Source organism: Talaromyces atroroseus, assembly GCF_001907595.1.
Source record: "Talaromyces atroroseus strain IBT 11181 chromosome Unknown scaffold_2, whole genome shotgun sequence".
Classification (NCBI taxonomy): Eukaryota; Fungi; Ascomycota; class Eurotiomycetes; order Eurotiales; family Trichocomaceae; genus Talaromyces; species Talaromyces atroroseus.
Genome location: NW_017971434.1, coordinates 2715680 through 2738990, shown reverse-complemented (window position 1 = coordinate 2738990; position 23311 = coordinate 2715680). Strand labels below are relative to the sequence as shown.

Below are 23311 nucleotides of genomic sequence, written 5' to 3'. Positions count from 1 at the left end.
CTTCCTTCTTTTTAATTATCGGAGGGCTTCTACATTGCGAAGATAGGCCGCATTATGGAAGAGCGACCTGTCTTCGAGCTGAAGCTCTCAGAAGCCGAAGGGCTTCATCGCCTTCCGACTGAGCTCGCAGAGCGACTTCGAAATGCATCTGGATCGGAATATCTTGATGCGCTTGCTCTTGCTGCACTCGAGCCAGGGAATACAGAATGGATTTTTGCGTCTTATGAGCCGCTCTTTGTTGACCTGGCCTCAAGATGGCTTGATTTAGAACCACAAACCTATCTAAAAGTACTTGCTGCATTTTCTCGAATTTTGCCTTTCGCGCCGCATCTTCGACCTTTCGCTAGCAATTTCGCGACCACAAGCCATGGAAATTCCAACGGTTCTATGACACTAAATCTACTCGACCTCGACGATTATACGACGCGAAATGCTCTTCATTGCATATTCCGCCTATTATCATTCGATCTAGAATCCTTCTCCACAATTTTTTCTCCCGTTCAATTCCAACCGCTCTTCCAACACCCAGATAGATGCGTACGCTATTTGGCGGTCCGATGTTTTTGCTATTATATGAGAGCTGCAGATGCAGCTACACAAACGATGGTGGCGACGCATATCGGTGTCGAGCCTATCGAAGGCCCTTGGGAGAATACCATTATTGATTATAGACTTCTCGGATTGTGGGAAGAACGTCGTTGGCAATATCTTGACATTGAAATAAGGAGGAAGCGAGGTGTGCTTTCAACCGATTCCGCATTGGAAATGGTAGACAAGTACAAGGCCAATCTGAGTCCCCGTGCTGCTGATATTGGTGGAGTTCTTGTTCCTAAAGTCAGATGGAATAGGCCTGCTCCCGAAAGCAGCCTTGTCCGGACTACCACGGTCACAAATAACTTGCGGGACATCGCGGCGTCCCTACTTGAGCAAAAGCCATTGCTTCTTGTTGGTTTGCCCAATGCAGGGAAAACTTCCTTGGTCAATGATATTGCCAAAACAATGGGACAGGGGTCATCCATGGTCACGCTTCACTTGAACGAGCAAACGGATGCAAAGAGCTTGCTTGGCATGTATGCAACATCTTCATTAACAGGTGCATTTGCATGGCAACCTGGAGTTCTGACGAAAGCTGCCAAAGAAGGTCGTTGGATTCTGATAGAGGACCTGGATCGGGCCCCATCAGAAGTTATAGGCCTCATGTTGCCGGTCATTGAGAAGGGCGAGCTGATTATACCGAGTCGAAAGGAAAGGATCAAATGCGCTGATGGTTTCAGAATAATTGCTACAATGAAATCTTCGCTTAATAGCAAAGGGGAAGAAGTTACCCCAAGCCATGGCCTTCTGGGGATTAGGTTATGGAATAAAATCCAAATCAGCTCTTTACCTCTCAGTGAAGTTCGTCAGGTTCTCATTCAGAAATATCCACTGCTTTCGACGCGAGTTGCTACCCTTATTGAAATCTATGACAGGCTTTGCTCTGCTTTTCAAAGCAACATGGCGGCGAGATCAGCTCAAGGAAGGGCACCGGGCCTTCGAGATTTGATCAAGCTGTGCAACAGACTGAACAAGCGGCTTTTGCGTCTTGGAGTTATGTCAGGGAACGAAGCAACCCCTGAGAGCTTTCAAGACGAGATGTTTCTTGATACTGTGGATATCTTCATTCGATATTTGCCTGACCAAGATTTCGGGCATATATTATCCTCGATTATCGCCGAGGTTCTTCAGCTGTCTCCTCAAAGAGCCCATTACTGCCTCCAAGAGCGGACTCCTCCATACGCTGACCGTGAAGATAGTTTCTCGGTTGGTAGGGAAATGTGTACGAAAATGAGAGTCACGAGAACGGCGAAATCACGATATGCTAAATCGTCCGCTCGTTTTGCACCAACAAGAGCAGCTCTGAAGACAATGGAGCAAATCACGGCCGCTATTCAGGTTTCGGAGCCTGTGCTCCTTGTTGGAGAAACCGGCATTGGCAAAACGGCTGTGATTCAGCAATTAGCAAGCCTCAAATGCCAGAAGCTTACCGTGGTCAACCTTTCTCAACAGAGCGAGAGCACAGATCTATTGGGCGGATTCCGGCCTGTTAACCTTCGTTCAATGGCTATTCCATTGCTGGACGAATTCAACCAACTATTTGAGCAGACCTTCTCTGCTAAAAAGAACCAGAAGTTTCTATCTTCAGTTACAAAGAATTTAACTAGTGGAAACTGGCCGCGTCTGGTGAATCTCTGGCACGAAGCTGTTCGTATGGCCGATAGTGTCTTTCGTTCTCCCAAAGAAGGGACAGCAGCTGAACAGAGAACCGAAGAGCAACCATCCAAAAAGCGCAAACTGGACTCTCCTAAGTATGCTGCTTTGCGGGAGAAGTGGGAACTTTTCAAAGCTCAACTAACCGATTTTGAGGCTCAAGCAAGCAAAGGTGACTCGAAATTCGCGTTTGCTTTCGTTCAAGGAAAGATTGTCCGAGCTCTACGAAACGGCGAGTGGGTTTTGTTGGACGAGATCAACCTGGCAACCCCAGATATTTTAGAGAATATTGCGAGTTTGTTGCACCATGGCGATGAAGGACTGCCCTCGGTTCTTCTGTCTGAAGCTGGTGACGTGGAGCGTGTATATGGTCACCCCGATTTTCGAATATTTGGAGCCATGAATCCTGCTACTGATGCAGGAAAGAGGGATTTGGCTCCAGGACTACGTTCGAGGTTTACGGAGATTTACGTTCACTCCCCAGATGCCGACTTTGATGACCTGCTTGGATTGATACAGACCTACCTGGGCAATCTAACTCAAAGCGACCCCCGGCTTGCCTCGGATATTGCCAGTCTTTATCTCGCCACAAAGAAATTGACGGCTGAAAATAAACTGACTGATGGCGCGGGTCAGAGACCCCATTTCAGCATTCGTACACTAGTACGATCACTAATTTATATCGTGGATCATGTACACATTTATGGTCTTCGACGAGCAGCTTACGAAGGGTTCTGCATGAGTTTCCTGACACTTCTCAGCCAAGAATCAGAGAAACTCGTTGTGCCTTTAATCGAAAAGCATATTTTCGGCTCTGCGAAGCATGCGAAATCATTGCTTGGCCAAGTCCCTAAGCCCCCCAACGACGGCAATGAGTATGTGCAATTCAAACATTATTGGATGAAAAAGGGTCCTCTCACAGCGGAAAAGCAGCCGCACTATATTTTCACGCCATTCATTGAGAAAAACTTGAAGAACTTGCTTCGTGCTAGTTCTACGCGTCGATCTCCTATTCTTCTTCAAGGTCCTACATCATCTGGCAAAACTAGCATGGTCGAATATCTTGCTAAAGTTTCGGGCAACAAATTCGTCCGCATAAACAATCATGAGCATACTGATTTGCAGGAATATCTTGGATCGTATGTTTCCACAGACGGCGGGACTCTGAAATATCAAGAGGGTGTCCTCGTGGAAGCTCTTAGGAATGGCTACTGGATTGTTCTTGATGAGCTTAACCTGGCACCTTCAGATGTTTTGGAAGCACTCAATCGACTTTTGGATGACAATCGAGAGCTGTTTCTGCCAGAGACACAAGAAGTCATTCAGCCGCACCCGAACTTCATGCTCTTTGCTACTCAAAATCCTGCTGGACTGTATGGTGGACGAAAAGTTCTCTCCAGAGCGTTCAGGAATCGATTTCTTGAATTGCATTTCGATGATATTCCAGAGGATGAGTTGGAATATATTCTGAAAGAACGGACGCAAATAGCCCCGTCTTTTTGTGCGAGAATCGTATCTGTGTACAAAAAGCTCTCAGTGTTAAGACAATCTACTCGCCTATTCGAACAGAAGAATAGTTTCGCCACACTCCGTGACCTCTTTAGGTGGGCGCTTCGTCAGGCGGACGATCGTGAAACTTTAGCTATCAACGGTTTCATGCTTCTTGCCGAGAGAGTACGAAATTCTTCCGAACGAGCTGCCGTTAAGAAAGTCATAGAAGATGTCATGAAGGTGCAGATCAACGAAGATGACGTTTACGGACATGCTGAACTAGAGAGAAAAGCGCAAGGGAAAGCTTCTCTGTCAAAAGGTGTTGTTTGGACAAAAGCTATGCGAAGAGTGTTTGTTCTCGTCTCTGAAGCTCTTCGAAACAACGAACCTGTCCTCCTGGTTGGAGAAACCGGCTGTGGCAAAACGCAAATCTGTCAGGCAGTAGCTGAAATTTACGGCAAAGATATCTTCATCGTCAATGCCCATGTCAATCTTGAGACGGGGGATCTTGTTGGTGCACAACGGCCACTGCGAAATCGCTCTGCCATAGAGCGACAATTGCATGATGACCTCGAGAGCCTTTTACAGACGGTCTCGGATGTTGGAGCCCAAGGGTCGTCAAGGAGCTTGGAGGAACTGAAAGTAGCCTTTTCAGGACTGACCTCTGAAACGCTGCAGACAATACCTTCTGAGTTATTGGATCGCATAAAGACAAATATCACAAGATCTCAAGCTCTCTTTGAGTGGTCCGATGGAAGCCTTATTACTGCTATGAAGACTGGCCAATATTTTCTTCTTGACGAAGTCTCTCTTGCTGATGATTCCGTCCTCGAGAGACTCAACAGTGTCCTCGAACCCCATAGGTCGCTTCTACTCGCCGAAAAAGGACCAATTGACTCTTTGGTTGTGGCTCAAGACGGGTATCAGTTTCTATCGACTATGAACCCTGGCGGGGACTACGGCAAAAGAGAGTTATCTGCAGCGCTCAGAAATCGTATGACCGAAATTTGGGTACCTCAGCTATCAGAGGAAGAAGACATACTGCCAATTTTGAAGAATAAGTTGCTATTCCTGAATGAGACTAAAGCTAAGTCAATGCTCAAGTTTGCGAAATGGTTCAAAGAAACGTTTCAGGGGTCGTCCAATTCTGCTTTATCCATACGTGACCTTCTTGGGTGGGTGGAATTCATCAACAAATGTGCGCCATCTGACCCAGATTTTGCAATTGTTCAGGGAGCTGCCATGGTCTATATTGATACCTTGGGTGCTAACCCTTCTGCGATGTTGTCTACTTCAATGGACAGTGTTGCTCAGAATCGGCGACTGTGCCTTGAGAAACTAGCGGAGTTACTCGGAATTAATGCTTTGGAGATCTATAATGAAAAGTCCACTGTACTGATTCAAGACGGAAATCTACATGTGGGACCTTTCAAACTTCCGGTTTCTTCGAATTCATCTCCAGATCCTCATTTCGTTATGGATGCACCGACAACCATTGCCAACTCTGTGCGAATAGCCCGTGGTCTACAGACGTCCAAGCCTATACTTCTTGAAGGCAGTCCTGGTGTTGGAAAGACGACTCTAGTCGCATCCCTCGCTCGTGCTCTTGGAAAGCCTCTCACTCGAATCAACCTTTCAGAGCAAACAGATTTAACCGACCTTTTCGGCTCAGATGTCCCGGTTGAGGGTGGTGATGTCGGCCAGTTCGCGTGGCGAGATGCGCCATTTCTGCAAGCCATGCAACGCGGAGATTGGGTGCTACTAGATGAAATGAACCTTGCTTCCCAGTCGGTGCTGGAAGGTCTTAATTCCTGTCTTGATCATCGCCAGCAGGTATATGTAGCCGAACTGGATCAAACATTCAGAAGACATCCAGACTTCGTTCTGTTCGCTGCCCAAAATCCACATCATCAAGGTGGTGGCAGGAAAGGTCTTCCGGCATCATTTGTGAACCGTTTCACTGTTGTCTATGCTGATTCCTTCAGTGATGCGGATTTAAATAGCATCTGTTCAAAATTGTTCCCGAAAACCCCTCTCGAACAAACATCGAAAGTTGTGGATTTCATATCGAGGATGAACTGGGCCATTGACCATGACCGAGAATTCGCAAATACTGGGGGACCATGGGAGTTAAATCTTCGAGATATCATACGATGGTTCCAGCTTGCTGATCGAGGGGATGTGCAGATTCCTAGTGGCTACTTCCTTGAAAACATCATCAGCCAAAGATTTCGCACTCAGAAGGATCGCTCCTTGATATCTGAAATCTTCAAGCATTCATTCGGAAGCCCTTCGCCCGACAAGTCTTACTATCATAACCTAACGACGGAGACTTTTCAAGTCGGGCTTGCTGAAATGCCAAGGAGGAAGATAGAACAGAGCATCGTCGAGTCGAATATTAAAATTCTTCCATCTCACCTTCCTATACTTGAGTCCCTCATAATCTGTATAGAGCGAGGGTGGCCGAGTATCCTAGTGGGACCTTCAGGTTGTGGCAAAACAGCCACAATTCGCACTCTTGCATCTATACAAGGTGCCGAACTTGTGGAACTAGCGTTAAGTGCTGATACAGATACAATGGACTTAATCGGCGGCTTCGAACAAATCGACTACCGCAGGCAAACACAGTCTCTAGCTCGAGATGTAGTGGTATTTCTGCATCGCAAGATCATAAGTGCTGTCACGCCCGAGACAGCTTCAAACTCAGTTATTCGTCTTCTGGAAATGTACAGAATATGCAAGAACCCCGAAATCACTATTCAGACGCTCTTTGAGGTCATCAGCAACCTGCAGCCGGATTATGATGACCCAACCTTTGCCGACATCAGTCGCCGGTGTACTACATTGGCGCGAACTTCTATGGATGCCAACAAAGTTGGCTTTGAGTGGACAGAAGGCGCACTGACTGAAGCCATACAGCATGGCTATTGGGTTGTGCTGGATAATGCAAATCTTTGCAACGCCTCGGTTCTGGACCGGTTGAACTCCTTGATGGAGCCAAATGGTTATTTGGTATTAAACGAGCAACGTACGGAGGATGGCTCTGCTCGAGTGATTATGCCACATCCGAACTTCAGACTTTTCCTTACCATGGACCCTAAAAATGGGGAATTGTCTCGAGCCATGCGCAACAGATCAGTTGAGGTCTGTTTTCTATCGGAGCTACCACCCCTTGCATCTTCTGATTATCTACCGTCCTTTATTCTGGAGTCGGCTCTATACCGTTTGCGCTACGTTTGGAACTTCAATTCTGAGCTAAGTACGTCAGTACTTGCGCAGCAGTCGTTTGGCATTCATTTAGATCACGTCGCAATGTCGGACTTTGCCAGTTTCTACCAGTCGCTCCGGCAAGTAGCTGCATCTTTTCTTAATGGTCAAACTTCAACTTCGCTCTTTGAAGTTCTTGAACGTTATGCCAAGCTCGTACAAGACGGTTTTCAATGGAGTCCTATTTCTTCAATGGTTAAGAACGATCAGCAGGGTATTGACATTATCCACCCTCTGATCAATGAACCGCACTTGACCTGGCATCCGACGTATACTGATCGAATTATCCTTGTTGCTCATCTACAAGATATTAAGAAAGATCTGCACCGACTTCAACAGCGTCTGGTCCATTCACATAAAAATTCTCAGCTTCTTAAGCCCTCTCAGATGACAAGGCTGGAACGATCTTTTGCTTCAACGAGAATATCAAGTCTGATGAAAGATGACACCCAGGCAGTAAGCTCGTTCTTGACAGACTTTGTTCAGGCTTCTTACGAGTTTATCCAAGCCTTGGACGGCAACTCACATATTTCGGAGGATTCCGTGGCGACTCTCAGAAATTTCACTAGGTTCTGCTGGGATATATTCACCATCACTCAGGTCACAGAGCTCGACGAAGGTGTGTTTCAGATCTACCTTCAAATAGGCCAGCAGATTCTGTCACGTGCCGTCGACAGTCAATCCGCGCTCTGTGCACTGCTTTCTTCTTTCTCTCAGCTTTTAAGTCGATTCAGGTCAACATGGGCATTGAAAACAGGGCTGAGCATGCGAAAAATCTGGGATGCTTGGAGACCTGCCACCTGCGCTGACATTGAAAAGCTGGAGTCGCTTCTTGATTTAGAAGAAGTAGTTGGAAGATTCAACAAGATTGCTCTGCAGACGCGGCTGAAAATCTCTCAGCTTGGGTTGGTACGAAAATCTTTAATCGACGCACAAACTGCTATGCTACTAAACAACGCCGATGGTAAACTTCTTGTCCAAGGATTGAAGCAACAAGTCACAGAGCTGGTTTCGGCAACTGAATTATATTCATCATCACAGCCTCCACATTTCTTGCAAGTCTTCGAGAGCATTTGCGAGTATCATGATCTGCCAACCCTATGGAACGAGAGCCAGATACACCAGCACGCTCATCTGAATGAAACCCTGCCCCTTCTTGCCGGAAGACCAGCGGACTCCATACTGGCGTTTGACCAAAAGTCGCCCATTCCCGCCATCCTGCACAAGCTGGCACTCTATAATTGCTCCGAAGGAACCCCAAGTACTATGTCACCTTGGACTTTGACGTTTTCTACTGGTCTATTAGAGCACGTGGAGCGTGTCAATGAAGTATGCCTTGGAAGACTTGAATTCTTCCAAACCGAGCTGCATACCTTAATTGAAGCCGTGACTTACAGCTCCCGCGAGATATCGCTCGTCCAGAGTGTACTGCTAACACGGGTATTTGCCAGTGTAGCATTAGAGATTCTAAGGCTTCATCAGGATTTTCTAAATGATGCCAGTCTTGGAAATGTGATTAACGTCTTGCGTTCCATAGAAAGATCTGGTATATCTGGAGGATCAGTCCCACCTCTTCAACCAGCAATCGACCTGCCACCTGATCACTTTTTCAGACACTTTATCAACGACCTTTCCCACTGCATCCAGACCCTTGCAACTGTCGGGGAAGGCTCTTCTAGTGATATATACAAACTAGGCCGTGTTTGCATCCAGCTTTCCGTGATTTGTCTTCGCCTCTTTGTCCCAGATAAACCATATGACCCTTCATTAGGCTTGGTCATTGAGAGGCGTCGTCATACCGACCAGGTCCTACAACTTACTATTGAGGACGAAGCTCTGCTGGCCTTTGAAAACGAGTTTTCTGCTAGAACTTATAACATGCGCCGTCTTTTGATCGAAAAAGAGTTGCAAAAGCTAGGATCAACACCGCCTGCTTCTCCTGTCAGTCGCTCACAAAAGTCACAACTTGCCGAGTTGCATGGGGAGTTCTTGAACCTGCACAACTCAGTTCTGAGCAGAAACCCTGAAACCTATGAAGTTGCCGAATTCGAGCAATATGGGCGTCTTCTGAGAGAAAATATTCGTCTAATTTGTGCTCGCCTTCGCTCCAACTTCAGAGCTTACGACGACATCACAATCTTGGTTACTCGATTTCTGACGATGCTTGATTTAGGTGCTTCGCTTTGCTTAGACGGAGCGAACAAAACCAAATCGAAATCTTCGCAAGCATCAATCGTTACTCAGACTACTCCTCTGATTGGTGGTAGCAATTATGCCGTAACAGAAACCCCGGTTCATACAGGTGGTTCGTCAAGGAGTCACATTCAGGTGCAAATGCACCGGCTCTCGTCATTAGTCCTCCAACACCGTACGGATCCATCCAGGCTGGCCTCAGCGAGCGGTCTTCAAGAGCTCAAAATTATCCTTGGCTCTCTGCATCACATATGGAAGACGCAACTCACTCAAGACCAAAAGGAAGAAGCACAGAAGTCTCAAATGTACCGCTACAAAGGATCATATGAGGATAACGAAGAGATTGAAGAATCAGAATTACGTGAACTGTTCCCTGTTTTTGAAGGCAATGAACAGGATATATCGGAAAAACCTCGAATGGACATAAATTCTATTTCTCTCAAACTCACACAACTCCATGCTTCGATATTTGAATCTGGAGATGTTGAGACAAGTATGAGACATTTCATTGCTGAATCCACACGTCTGCTTGGATCCTTAAGCAGCAATGGGGACCAGCCATCTGCAGCACCGAAGTTATACTTGCCTGGTATACTTCTGGTCTTAAAGGATGAGCTTAAGTCTTACGAAAATGTTTCTCCGAGATATTACAATTTCTACTCGGATGCAAATATTGCGGAGGCAAAACGCCTCGTTTCGCTTGTTCTCTCCACCCGGACTCGTTTCCTTCAACTCCAAGCAGCATGGCCTGAACATGCGGCTATTCATGATGTTCTAATTTGTTGCCAAGAGGTCCTACAATTCAAGCATCTAGAACCTGTTGCCAAATACATCACGAAGGTGGAAAAATTACACAGCCTCGTTTACGAGTGGCAATCGGTAGCCAGCAGAGAGTATTCGGTTGTTTCAATTTACGATGATATTACGGCTTTGATCATTAGCTGGAGGCGCTTGGAGCTGTCAACATGGGCTAAGCTTCTTGATTTGGAATATGAAAAGAGCGAGAATGCAGTCAGCACTTGGTGGTTTGTGGCATATGAAGCATTTATTGCACTTCCCTTGCAAAAAGCGGAGAACGACGAAGATCTCAAGGGCTACGCCGCTGAGGCATTGGATACTCTTACGGGTTTCCTCAGGTCTACAACTCTCGGTCAATATAGTGCCCGATTGCGGTTGGTGGAACTTTTCAAGTCACTATTGTTGCTATTTGCAAACCACTACCCGGCATTATACTGCACTGTTACTGCTCTGGAGAACTTCCTACAACATTTCAAGCCATTTGAGCCTGTGATATCAAAGACCTTGGAAGATGGGAGGAAATCATTTGAAAAGGACATCAAAGAACAAATTCAACTTGCCAGCTGGAAAGATACGAACATCACAGCTCTACGTGAAAGTGCTCGGCGGTCGCACTATAAGCTTTTCAAATATGTGCGGAAGTACAGGGAGTTGCTCGCCCGGCCCACTGATTCGTTGCTGCAACAAGGCATGCCTGAACTTCAAGAGCAGTCAGGAGGTTCAAACTACGCTGAACAGCTATCAAATGTTCCGTGGGATTCATCCGAGGCGCTAGCTGTTTGTCAAAGACTCGACTCTATCTGGACAAACAGAGCACCCAGATTCAAGGATCCATCAACTACTGCTACCAATATGTTGCGTGTTTACAACTCTGCGCTATCTGAACTTGACGTCCCAATGCAGTTGAATAGTTTTGTCACGGATGTTATTGAGAGTATCAAGACTTTCAAAACCGAGACTCCGAAGACCCTGACGGAAGAAAACAAGGACCAAGTTCAGCACCTCAAGACCCAAAAACGTCGATTTTATGCCGAGACACTTCGCCAATTACATTTTATGGGCATAAGACGAAACGTAAGCACTGTGTTCATTGAAGAGCAAACTACAACCAATCAGGTTCTTGCTGCTACACCAAGCCTAATCTTCAAGGATGGTTCGGTTGCTGCATTGGCAAAAAGTGCGGACTCTTACTTCCAGAGGTTTCTCGATGTGCTTCCTCATGTTAGGAAGTTCTCTCGCGAGTACAACGAGGATCTCCACCCTACTGAAATAACAAGGAGCGTTGGGTCTGCAGAGGGTCTTTTGGTGCTGATCAGAAAGCAGAGAGACACTCTCGCCCCTGCAATCAGGCAGCTAGTTGACCTCAGGACCACCTTTGAGAAAATGAAAGTTCTCTGGACTCATGGTCCCCAGTACCTGCAGCAAGACAGTCAATACTGCAAAGATGGAAGAGAAGGTGCTTTTAGGCGCGTCTCTTGGTTGATACCGCTTCTTGGCGTTGGAAAGGAGATTGTGGATATTCATTCCATTTACTCAGGCTCACCAAGCGTTACTGACACCTTTGAACGTTGGAATGAGACATTTGGACGCCTGAAGAGCGATATTGGGCGCCTTCCAGACCTGCCATTAGGAATAACATCTCAAGTTGCAGCCGATACGGAGCGCGAAGTCATGAATTCTTTCAAGCGTTTCAATGACGAGCTGGCAACCCTGATCGAGCAGCGACCAGATCTGACCTTTGTACTCGAACAGGTTAATTCCTGGTTGGAAATTACTGTTCCTGACAGTGACCTGATCACCGGTTCTATTATATCCATCGATCATTTGAATGAGCAGTATCTTTCTGCAGTGGACATGATTTTAGTCGGACTACAAGAGCTAAAAGGTTCTTTGGTATCCCTGCCACCTGATATGGATGACAAAGATTGGCTTTCTCGGACAGACTCATCCTTGTCAAAGGCTCTGAGGGATTTGCACATCGCAGATATATCAGTATCCCTAAACAAAGTTCTCGACAAGCTACAGTTCCTACAGGACCCAGGATCTAGCTTGCCCCTAGCCAGTGCAATTATAGCTGGACTACTTCCAGTAACGGAGCAATACCACAATATCTGTGAGGACGTCACCAGCCGTTATCTTAAGGTTCACCGAGAAGTCTGCAAGATGTCATACGTGCTCTCAAAATCCTTTACACAGATCGCTTCGGAGGGGTTCTGCAGTCCACACGAAGCATCTACCGAGGAGAGTGGAGCGGGCAAGGTCGAAAGTGGAACAGGTTTAGGCGAAGGCGAAGGTGCTGAGGATATCAGTAAAGATATCCAGGACGATGAAGACCTGTCAGAGCTTGCACAAGAAAAGAACCAAGAAAAATCTTCTAAAGATGAGATGGAGGAGTCTGAAGATGCCGTGAACATGGATCAAGAAGACCTTGAGGGCGAATTTGACGATGATCAGAAAGAAGGGGAAGAAAGTGAAAACGAGAATGGCTCGGATAAAGAAGAGGACGAGGAGGATATGATTGACGAGGAAGTTGGCAGCGTTAATGATCTTGATCCCAATGCTGTCGATGAGAAACTGTGGGATGGTTCTCATGATGAACAACAGAAAGAAACCGAAAATGAAGAAGGCAAGGGGCAATCTGAGAGTGATGAACAAGCGGCAAACAATGATAAGAAACAGCAAGAGTTGAAAGAACCAGAAAAGGAAGGTGACAAAGAGCAAATGGAGGGGGAGGAGGAAGAAGAAGAAGAAGAGGAAGAAGCTCCTGAAGACGAAGGAGAAACAGGGGGTAGGGAGGAGCTTGATGTTACCGATCCACATGCTAAGGAGGAACAAACTCTTGACCTCCCAGAGGAGATGCAGCTTGACGGAGAGGAGAACGATGATGCTGAGCCGGAAATGAGTGATGATGGCATGGACGAGCTGTCTGACTATGAGCCAGCCTCTAATGAAGATAAAGTCGAGGAAAAAGCTGAACCTGAAGCTGAAGACGATCTTGAACGGGACACTTCTCAAGATCCTGGTGATATTGATATGGAAGAGAATGATCAGGATGAGACTGAGGAGCCCGGAGAGCCAGACGACAAGGAAACGACAGATATTGCTGGTGAAGATGAGACTGCAGAAGAGGAACCGGAACAGAAGGACACCAAGATCCCTGAGAAGGATGACAATACTGCAACTGGAGAGAACGCTGACGAGAGTGATGAAATTACCGGTGGTCTTGGTGTGGATACAGACACCAAAGAAGAGAAGGGTTCATCAGGAAATGCACAGCAAGAAGGTGGTGCTGAACAATCTGGCCAAGAAGAACCACCCAATGGCGCTGCAGAAGAAGGAGAGGACCAAAAGAAAACAGCGTCTAGTTCGGGAGGTACAGGTGAAGATTCGCAAAATGATCCTCAATCCGAGGCCTTCAAAAAGCTCGGTAATGTTCTCGAGGAATGGCATCGTCGACAGCAAGAGATCATGAATTCCTCGAGGGACAAAGAGGATCAAACACTACCTCCAGATACTGATATGGCTGATGCAAATTTCGAGCATCTGGCGGATGAAGAGGATGTTGCCGATACGCAAGCATTAGGTCAGGCTAGCGAAGAACAAGCAGAGGCATTAGATCAAAAGAAGGGTGTCGAAACTGAGCGTCCAAATGCTACCGATGATATCCTGCCTGATGTCACTGACGACGACAAAGACATCGAGCCCGATGAAAACTTGCTTGACGCGACGGCAATGGACCTTGATGTAGCAGACTCCAATGCCCCCGATGGCGCCCATGCAGCCAAGAGCACTTTAGTTGGCGAAACCTCGAACGAACGAAACGGCGAGCCACCAATGACTGAAGAGTTGGACGAGGTTGATACACATCTAGCCGCCATCCACCTTTCCTCAGCCAGTGCACCAAAGACTTCAATAGAGGAAGCTAGAAGATTGTGGGCTCACTACGAAGCTGTTACTAACGATCTCTCTCTTTCTCTTACAGAGCAACTCCGGCTCATTCTCGCTCCTACGCTCGCCACAAAACTTCGCGGTGACTTCAGAACAGGCAAGCGCCTCAACATCAAAAAGATCATTCCTTATATTGCCTCCCAATACAAGCGTGACAAGATCTGGATGCGTCGATCAATTCCAAGCAAACGCAACTATCAAATTATGCTGGCTGTTGATGACAGTAAATCTATGCTTGAAAGTGGCAGTGGTCAGCTCGCGTTCGAGACGCTTGCCCTCGTGGCTCGAAGTCTGAGCATGCTGGAAGCAGGCGACTTATGTATCGTTGGCTTTGGGGACGAAGAGCATGTCCGGGTCGCGCATGAGTTTGGCAAACCGTTCTCATCAGAGGCAGGCACGCAAGTTTTCCAGCAATTCAGCTACCAGCAGACCGGCACAAATGTTCGTAAGCTTGTTGCAGATTCCATTGCTCTCTTTCGTGAGGCGCGCGCAAGGCGTTCTGGTGGAGGTGGCAGCAATTCGGCTGATCTTTGGCAACTTGAACTCATCATCTCTGATGGTATCTGTGAAGATCACGAGACGATTCGCCGCCTGGTTCGACAAGCACAAGAGGAACGTATCATGGTTGTATTCATTATAGTTGATGCTACGGCTGGAAGCTCGATATTGGACTTGACTCAAGCAAGCTTCGAGCCTGATGACTCTGCGATGGGTACGGGAGAGATGAAACTGAAGATGAAGAAATATTTGGAAGGATTTCCATTCTCTTATTACCTGGTTGTAAGGAATGTACGTGAATTGCCAGCTGTCCTGGCAATGGCTTTGAAGCAATGGTTTGCAGAGGTGGTTGATACATCTTCATGAATATTTTGATGTAATTAAAGAGGGAGACAAAAGGTGCATTTGATGGCGTTGTTAGGTTGAGAGGCATGATTTCCGGCGTTTAGTTCGAGTTTCTTACAATGACTTATTTGTATATACAAGGATTGTAAATATTTTCTTGGAGTGTGATACTACGATATGAATTTATTCTCAATGATCTTTGAATACTACCATCCATATCTTGATCCAGCCTCCTTCTTATTTCTTCTCCCAGCAGCAAAACTTTCTTCGAGAGCCTCTTTCTGCGAACTAGCTACTTGCACCAGTTGGCGCAGAGAGTGCTTGCCAGAGGAAATTGCTCTGACAGGATTGTGTTGTTGCGCAGCAAGTTCTTCTTGTGAAGCCTTTGTGAGCATTTCTTGATTTGCTGCATATTCAGCATCAGTATTGAAATTAATTACTCGAGAGCTTGCTTGTGATATGCCAGGGTTACGACCCATTAGCTGTCGCCTCTGGGAGCGAGAAAGGTTCAGGTCGTCAGCGATTGCATCTAGTGTTGATTGTTGCTGAGTCGAGGGGACAGGATATGCAGTCGATGATTGATTATGATATTCCAAGGAGGTCGAATCTTCTTCTGTGTTAGAAGGTATATCGGCACCTTCAGGGTTGTAGACGATTGACTCATATGTGCTGGCTTGTTCGATTGGGGCGGTCTTTTCTTCATTCGAGAATGAGAATAGACTGACTTTGGGCTTCGCAGGTGGAGGCGGAGCCGCAGTGGTGGCTGTTACAGACAGGTCGTTTGTTGTTGATGCAGACTTTGTTGTCCCTTCGGATGCACCAGTTGTCTTAACAGTGGTAGCAGGAGGAGCTGCTCGTGCTGCCACAAACGCTGCTGATTTCTTTTTCGGTGCATTTCGCGCCACAGAAAGCGGCTTGAACATCATCGCATTGCCTTTTTTCTTATATTCATCTTCCTTCAGTAGGCTGCCTTCGGTTTGATCGCCACGAAGACTTCCGGGTTTGGGTATCGTATCATTATCTCGCCCTGTCGACGCGAGATTAACAGCTTGTTCCTGACGCCATTCAGCATCGGCCTGCCGGTCAAATCCTGGACCAGCGCCCGTCTTCAAACTGAAGACTTTTGAAGCATTGGCATTCCCTCCAGCTGTGACACGGGGGTTTGGGCGCTTGGGCGCTGGAAGCATTGAGTTGAATCCGGAGAATAAGCCGCCGCCGCCATTCGTTCGAGGTTTCTTTCTTGCCGGCCCATCCTCGTCATCATCCTTGCCATCAGCAGCGGTTTCCGGTTTGATCTCGGGTAAGGCAACTCGGATTTTGCGAGGGTTTCCGCGATCTACAATCGAGGAGAATTTCTGGTCGGGTTGCGTTGCTTTTGTCTCAGGAACTGACGGTTCCTTTTTGACAGCTGTGGGGGCCACCTGGGGAGGTTGCTCATCATCGGAGCCTTCAGAATCTGAGTACTGCACTAGAGACATTTTTGCTGTTGTTTGTTGATGTAAAGCACATCAGTTGAAGAACTGCGACTTGCCTTTGATAAACCGCCACGGAGGTTGAGCACGGGCCATGCGGAGCACTTCTATATAATTTTCATGCAGACGTGCTTGCCGCCGCTCTTTAAGCAAACAACCGCGACACCATTCCTTTCTTTTCACTTCTGAGCTAGAAAGTGTTGCAGCAACGTATCCATTAAGGAGGATACGGACATTTTCAGCTCTTACTTATTCTATGAGAAAACCGCAGTCCACATGATGTTATTAGCTACAATCGCATGCCCCGCAGGAGGTTAAGCCATGGATGCAGCTACAGCAACTGAATCCAAGCCATTCTCGGACAGTACATCAGAAAATAAGGATAGATTGGATGAATCTGAATACCCAAAGTCACGATCTTCCAAATTCCGCTTCAAATCATCGAGATCAAGGAGCCATCATTCGAAGCACGAAGACCATGATGACCGCCATCGCCATCGGCGTCGTCACCACCATCGTCATAAATCCCAGCATTCGTCCAAACGCCAAAAGATTGATCAAGATCCTCCGGCATCGCCTGGTCACAATGAGCGGCGGTCACTCTCGCCCGATACAGCGTTCCGCGAATCACTATTTGATGCGATGGGCGATGATGAAGGGGCGGCATATTGGGAGTCTGTGTACGGCCAACCAATCCACACATATGCCGTTCCATCGGTCCCCAAGGGTCCCGACGGGGAGTTGGAGCGCATGACAGACGAGGAGTATACTGCCTATGTACGAGCACGGATGTGGGAACGATCACATGAGGGAATAATGGAGGAGCGCGAACGGCAAAGACGAGAAAAGGCCAAGGCAAAACAGCGTTCTGAAGCAGGGCAGCAAGCGGACAAGGATCGTGCGCGATTCAATGAAGCTTTAGAGGAAAGCCTGCGGCGAGGCGAAAAACGGAGGCGCGCTAAGCTATGGGAAACAACTTGGGAAAAGTACTTGAAAAGCTGGGAAGAGCTTAGTGCTTTGTCATCGTCGGCATCAAAGCCTCAAAATGAGGATGCGGAAGCTAAAAGCCAGTTCTTCATAAGAAACCATATCCATTGGCCCGTTGATACTGGGAAACGACGCGATATTTCCCACGAAGCAGTAAAGGAGTTCATGGAACATGCCCCTGCCACTTCTGAATCTTCAGCAGCACATGAGGACTTACTAAGCACACTCAAGGCTGAGCGAATACGCTGGCATCCAGATAAGATGCTTCATCGTTACGGAAGTCTGGGATTGAAAGACGAAAAGGCGCTGGTGCAGAGCGTTACAGAAGTTTTCCAAATCCTGGATCAGCTATGGATTGAGGAGAAAGGACGGCGTTCCAAAGGCTAACCTATATAGCATACATTGTGTCTTTCGTTCCTTTTGCAGTTTAGATGAGAACTAGATGATACCCCCTTTAGTATTTGATATTATATTATACTATATTGAAGCCAACGCAGTCTGTGAAACTATTACTCTATAGAATATTACGTTAAATAAAAGATCCCTTGTGACATGTCAATCTCGTCATTGATGATTCTTCTCTTAATCAGCCGTCAATGCATACAGTAGTAACAAAACAAGAACGCTGAATAGCAGTATCAAATCAAAGCACGTAACAACCAGATAAGCATATAGACTGCTGGGACGGAGAGATAGCGAGAAACAAGGGAAAAAATCAAGGTGGACTCAGAAACTAAAAGTTGAAACAGATGGATAATGCCTTCCCACTTTTTTTTTTTATTAAACAATTTTTTTTTGTTTTTTTCCCCCTCCCTAGAACCTCGACTGCCTCTTTGAAGACCGGTAAATTGTGTAGCCCACATAAGAACCAACAATTGCACCAAGGAAGAGGAAAGTCTTGAAAAAGAATCCTAACCAGCTACCAGACTTCTTCTTTCTCGAGGTACGAGCGCGACCGCTGCGGCCTTTGCTGCTTCCAGAATTTCCTTGACCTCTGGAGTCGTACAAGTTGTGCACAGTCATTGAGATGATGTCGTGTTTGTCGGTAACTTCACCGGTTTCACCGGAAAATCCGAGATAAGAGACAGAGGGAATGGCGATGTTGGCCTCGCTTGCATCTAGAGAGAAACATTCGATCCATTGATCCTCCTTCTTATATTGGAGATCAAGTGTTAGAGACTTGTCTTGGAAGTAAGTCAGGCGGGCTTTGGTTGGGACTGTAGCGTCACGAAGCCCACGGGCCTAAACAAGGGTGGATGTTAGCAACTATAAAAGACATATATGGAATGGCGTTCTCGCTCTGTCAAAGAAGTTAAGGGAAAATATGATCATACCGAACAGCCGGCCAGCTCATTGGCCTTCCCGTCGTGATCGTTGTCATAGCTGGTTTCTCCATCACCCAGCATAGCCATAACATATGGGAAAGAAGTACCGGGACGGTTATTCTTGTAGGTGTCAAAGAAAATGCCTAGACCTTCAAACTTGTCTTGGAATCCGAAAACGGGGCCGGGGGAACCACGTTGTTTTGTGAGCCAGAGCGCAAATCCATCGCCGTGGAAGTGGCCTGATCCGTGAATCTTGAATTCAAATTCAATCTATCACAGGTCAATTAGTTGATTGTCCTTTTTTTTTTCTTTCTTTTTCTTTCCTTCTGTGAGACTAACCTCCCAGTTCGTTGCAGTCAGAGGAAGTCGGGAGAATATCCAACCCTGCTGGGATTGTCGCTCTGAGGTGAGGCGCACGTATCTATATCGAAATTAGAACGAGAGCCCAGCCAGTGAGATACAGAAAACGAGGTAAAAGGAGGGAGGCAAAACAACGAGGGACGTACTGGTCGGTACGAATCACAGTGTCTCCGCCAAAATCCCACCATCGACTTTGCATGTCGGAATCTAGATAGGGCTGGCCAGCCATACCACGGTGTCAGTGAGCCGAGTTCATCTTCAATAGACATGCCACAATGTCGAGCATTATTGACAGCAGGTACATAGGTTCTTGTAGCGTCATACCGGAGCTAAGCTATGCGTCCGCAACTAGATCAAGGGAGGGCAGAAAATGTTAGCGCAAACGGTTCCTTCAGCATCTCTTCCGTGCGCAGAACAGTATAGACTTACTGGAAGCATTTTTACATCCGTGTTATCCTGCCAGTATTTGGTTTCTGCGACTACCGACGAGGCCAACGCCAGGACGGAGGCGGCTAATTGAGAGAACCGCATGGTTAATCTTTATCGAAGTTGTAGCGGAGGTTGAACGAAAGACGCGGTGTCGGTGATATTGGTGAAAGGTCTTGAACAGCACTTGAATGAATGTAGAGGAGAGCTCGAGAAATGCGGTCTCTTAATAGCTGGCTGATCCTGGTAAAAGCAAAAAGAGGGTATGTGTTCCGCTATGAGTGAATGCTATGAAAACAATGAGGAGCGATGTCGCCGGGACATTCAACGGGCCCAAGACATCACTTGTGAGCGAGCCAGGGATTCGTCAATTGAGAATGAGCAAAGGAAATGAGAAAAGTGGTGAATATCCAAGAGGTGAATGTAGGTAGAGCTGACCTCGAAGTGGCATATGTAACGGTAACGAGTAATAAAAGGTGTCCACTTGAACGGTGTGGCGCGTGCTTGTGCAGCATCAGCCACATCTCAGCCTGAGGCTGTGAGTCTGTGAGATCATTGGCGTACTAGTCCCACCCTGGCTTAGTGCACTCCGGAGGCTTTCCGCTTGTGACCATAGAGCAAGAAATCAACCTCGTTCATCCAGGTCTAACACCACCAGGAGCTCTCTTTCCAGCCATTTTCACCGTCGAACACACAACGAAACATATATTTTACGGCCTTGTCGATAGTTGCTTTCTCTTTCTTTCGACAGACTCTTTTTTTTTTTTCCCTTTTTCACAATGGCTCTTTTCGGCTCCTCATCCTCCTCCGACGTCACATCCGAGCCCTCTTCGACAGAGCTCAAAAATGCTTTGATCCAACAAGTCCAGACCGAAGCTGCCGTGAATAATGCTCGCGCTCTTGTCAGCGTAAGTTACTGCCTTATTATTTATATTGTTTTCAGACAATTGACGAAGACAAAAAAAAAAACCAAAAAAAAAACTGACAACTTCTCAAGAAAATAAATGAAAACTGCTTCGATCGTTGCGTCCCAGCTCCCGGCTCCTCACTTTCATCCGGTGAATCGACATGTCTATCGTCTTGCATGGAGAAGTACATTTCTTTGTGGAACACCACTAGCCGTACTTATATTGCTCGTGTTCAACAAGAGTCGAGGAGAATGGGTGGTGGTGCAGATGTTCTCGGAGCTTTGGGTTCATCGTCTTAAAACTCAATGAACTTTTTCGATGCGTGAAATAGGCTTTAATTTTGTTGAGCCTGCTTGTATAATAGATAGAAGAAAGAGAAAAATTTCCCCAATCATCGTATTGTATGAATATGTGTGTACAACAATGTATCGACACTCAATTGAATGATAATGTTTCATCTCTTTTTACTATTCTCTACCGGAGTTTCTTAAGATTAAATCAAATAAACAAAGAAAAAAAAATTCCGAAAGGAATATTTGCTTTCGAGACATACTAACTCTGTGTTATTTCTAGCCATACAGGCATGGTATTCCTTAGATTCAACCTCTAACTGAATACATTTCGGTATATGAAACATCTAGCTAGGTACATATAAGAGAAACAAAAGAAGAATTTCATGTCTCCCACCTGTCAAACCATGTCATGATTCAATTCGCCTACCACAATCCTGCTGTACAGTCAGACATATACGTATGTGCCAGATACACAAATGATTCAATGAAAACAAGAATTCTTCCACGTAAGTTCCAGCCCCTTGATAAATAGATAATAAGTAAGTGGTTCTTCAATAGATCGAACACAAAGAGCAAAAAAAAAAGTCCAAAGTTGGAAACTAAATTGTTATAAATAATAGTGTTGAAAACATATAAATCTTGTTTTGTACCCAGATGTTCATTTGCCTGGTTCGTTGACCCGCGTCTTGAGATTCTGCTGTTGTATAAACCGAAAACAATACGACATGACGAACGGAGGAAAAGGGATAGCAGACGTAGTCGACGTCAAGAGTCGAGGACGTTGCTATTGACACTTTTGGCAAGTGTCGGCTGATTAAGAGAAATGATTGCTTTTGTTGACAAAAAAAATTAGTTTGTTGCATATAAAAAAAAATCTTCAAAATTCAGTGAAAAGATTATAATATCTGTCGAGTTATATTAGTATTGTGAGCGAGAAAGGCAACATGTAATATGTGCTTGTGGTACGTACGGATCTTCTCCTTGTGCGCCATATGCTTCGCTCTCTTCGGGATATTTATCAAATTGGCTGGCATCTCCCTGGCCAGCTCGTACCGGTGGAACATATGGAGCGTCGATATCCTTCCTCAAAAGTCGGTCCCAGGTCACCTCAGCGAACCAAGGGTGGGTCTTGACATCTTCTGGGCCGCCATGAAGATTGCCCAGCCGTTTTGTCAAATCCGGAGTGATGAGCTGTGAGAGCAAATCGACTGCATCTGGATGCATATAAGGGGGGAATTTAATCTTCCCACGGAGAATATTCTCGTATATCTTAACGGGCGATCCACTGTCCCAGAACGGCGTGAAGCCGCAAAGCATTTCAAATATAAGAATGCCTAAAGACCACCTGCAGACCGTGTCAAAATTTGCGTTTTCTCGTCAATATTTTTGAGGCAGACAAGCAATGCACTTACCAGTCTACTGATTTATTATAACCTTTAGAAGACACAACCTCGGGGGCAAGGTAATCTGGTGTCCCACAGAGTGTCCACGTAATATCAGGAACTTCTTTTGCAAAGCCAAAATCAGTGATCTTCAAATGCCCGTGCCGGTCCAGCAGCAAATTTTCGGGCTTAAGGTCTCGATATATAATGTGCTGAGAATGCAGATATTCCAAAGCCAATGTCACTTCTGCGGCGTAAAATTTGGCAACCGGATTGGGGAATCGCTGTGTAGGTGATTAGCACAATGTCTTGAACAAACATAGCGATCTGATGCATTCCATACCTGTGACTTGCGAAGTAAACTGAATAGTTCCCCTCCTTCGACAAAGTCCATGACCATATACAGGTTCTTCGAATCCTGAAAAGTTCCCCACAATGTTATGAGAAACGGATGCTTCACTCTTTGAAGCATCCTCCTCTCATCATTGGTGTGTTCCACCTGTTTCATCTTCACGACTTGCGCCTTTTTCAACACCTTGATTGCATAGAAGCGATGATTATGCCTTGACTGGACCAAATGCACCCGACCGAAGCTCCCAGTTCCCAATGTTCTCTGGAGTGAGAAATCTTCCAATGAATATTTCCCTTTCGTTTGTCTGGCTTGTGATTTGGACCCTTGAACTTGAGAGGTCTGTGCATAGTTTGCGTCTGCATTACCCTGTGTTGTTCCATGATGACCATGGGTGGGGTTTATGATGCTCTTGATGCTGCCAATATGAGGCAGGTGATGATGGTGGCTGTTGTGGTGGGAGGAACTGTTTGCGCCTTGCGCAGATTGCTGATTTGTCGACGCTGCCGGGTTCATCTGAGTGTCAGGCGAAGTGCCTTTAATGCTATGACTATTATTATTGTTGCTGGTGTTTGTATTCGCGTTCACGGCCGACCCAGCCTTGTCGCTTGATTCCCTGCCGGCCGGTCGGTTAAGTTCGGGGTTTTCGGATGGCAATGTTGAGGAGGCTTCGGCAACTGTAGGCGAAGCAGGAGTATCCTTGGATCCTGTTGAATGCGTTTTTTTCTTCTTTAACAGTGCCCCGAATGTCGGCATGAGATGCTCGCGCTTGGTATTTTTTTTTTTTCAGACTGCGAGCGAGTCTGAAAAAAAAAAAGAAAAGAAAAAAAAAAGGAAAAAAAAAGAATCCCCCCCCAAAATAAAAGAGAAAGAAGGATCGACAGGCAATCAATTGCAAGTCAAAGCAGAAGCATTCGTTGGTACCACTCAATTGCCGGTTAGCACGTAAGTACGAGACAAGTACTTGTGGTGAAGGCGGAGAAAAGAGGATACGTAATCCGGAGAATACAACAAGCAAGCGC

The 23311-nt window shown here is 46.3% G+C and overlaps 6 protein-coding genes across 6 annotated transcripts; 3 read left to right on the top strand and 3 right to left on the bottom strand.

Annotated features, from left to right (window-relative positions):
* Positions 1–54: 54 nt before the first annotated feature.
* On the top strand, positions 55–14808 carry UA08_03002 (hypothetical protein; the record flags this gene model as incomplete). The annotated part of the gene is made up of 1 exon (XM_020265106.1): positions 55–14808. One exon carries the CDS (start codon positions 55–57, stop codon positions 14806–14808), a length of 14754 nt encoding a protein of 4917 aa, XP_020122522.1.
* Positions 14809–14993: 185 nt separating this feature from the next.
* UA08_03001 (hypothetical protein) lies at positions 14994–16265 on the bottom strand (the record flags this gene model as incomplete). The annotated part of the gene is made up of 1 exon (XM_020265105.1): positions 14994–16265. One exon carries the CDS (start codon positions 16263–16265, stop codon positions 14994–14996), a length of 1272 nt encoding a protein of 423 aa, XP_020122523.1.
* A 315-nt stretch (positions 16266–16580) lies between these two features.
* UA08_03000 (hypothetical protein) lies at positions 16581–17633 on the top strand (the record flags this gene model as incomplete). The annotated part of the gene is made up of 1 exon (XM_020265104.1): positions 16581–17633. One exon carries the CDS (start codon positions 16581–16583, stop codon positions 17631–17633), a length of 1053 nt encoding a protein of 350 aa, XP_020122269.1.
* Positions 17634–18059: 426 nt separating this feature from the next.
* UA08_02999 (hypothetical protein) lies at positions 18060–19462 on the bottom strand (the record flags this gene model as incomplete). Its single annotated transcript, XM_020265102.1, has 5 exons — positions 18060–18488; positions 18581–18841; positions 18911–18992; positions 19078–19148; positions 19361–19462. 5 exons carry the CDS (start codon positions 19460–19462, stop codon positions 18060–18062), a joined length of 945 nt encoding a protein of 314 aa, XP_020122268.1.
* A 674-nt stretch (positions 19463–20136) lies between these two features.
* On the top strand, positions 20137–20564 carry UA08_02998 (Mitochondrial import inner membrane translocase subunit tim13; the record flags this gene model as incomplete). Its single annotated transcript, XM_020265101.1, has 2 exons — positions 20137–20265; positions 20355–20564. 2 exons carry the CDS (start codon positions 20137–20139, stop codon positions 20562–20564), a joined length of 339 nt encoding a protein of 112 aa, XP_020122267.1.
* An 871-nt stretch (positions 20565–21435) lies between these two features.
* On the bottom strand, positions 21436–23045 carry UA08_02997 (cAMP-dependent protein kinase type 2; the record flags this gene model as incomplete). The annotated part of the gene is made up of 4 exons (XM_020265100.1): positions 21436–21463; positions 21529–21903; positions 21971–22224; positions 22284–23045. The coding sequence occupies 4 exons, from the start codon at positions 23043–23045 to the stop codon at positions 21436–21438; spliced, it is 1419 nt and encodes a 472-aa protein (XP_020122266.1).
* Between the last annotated feature and the right edge of the window lie 266 nt (positions 23046–23311).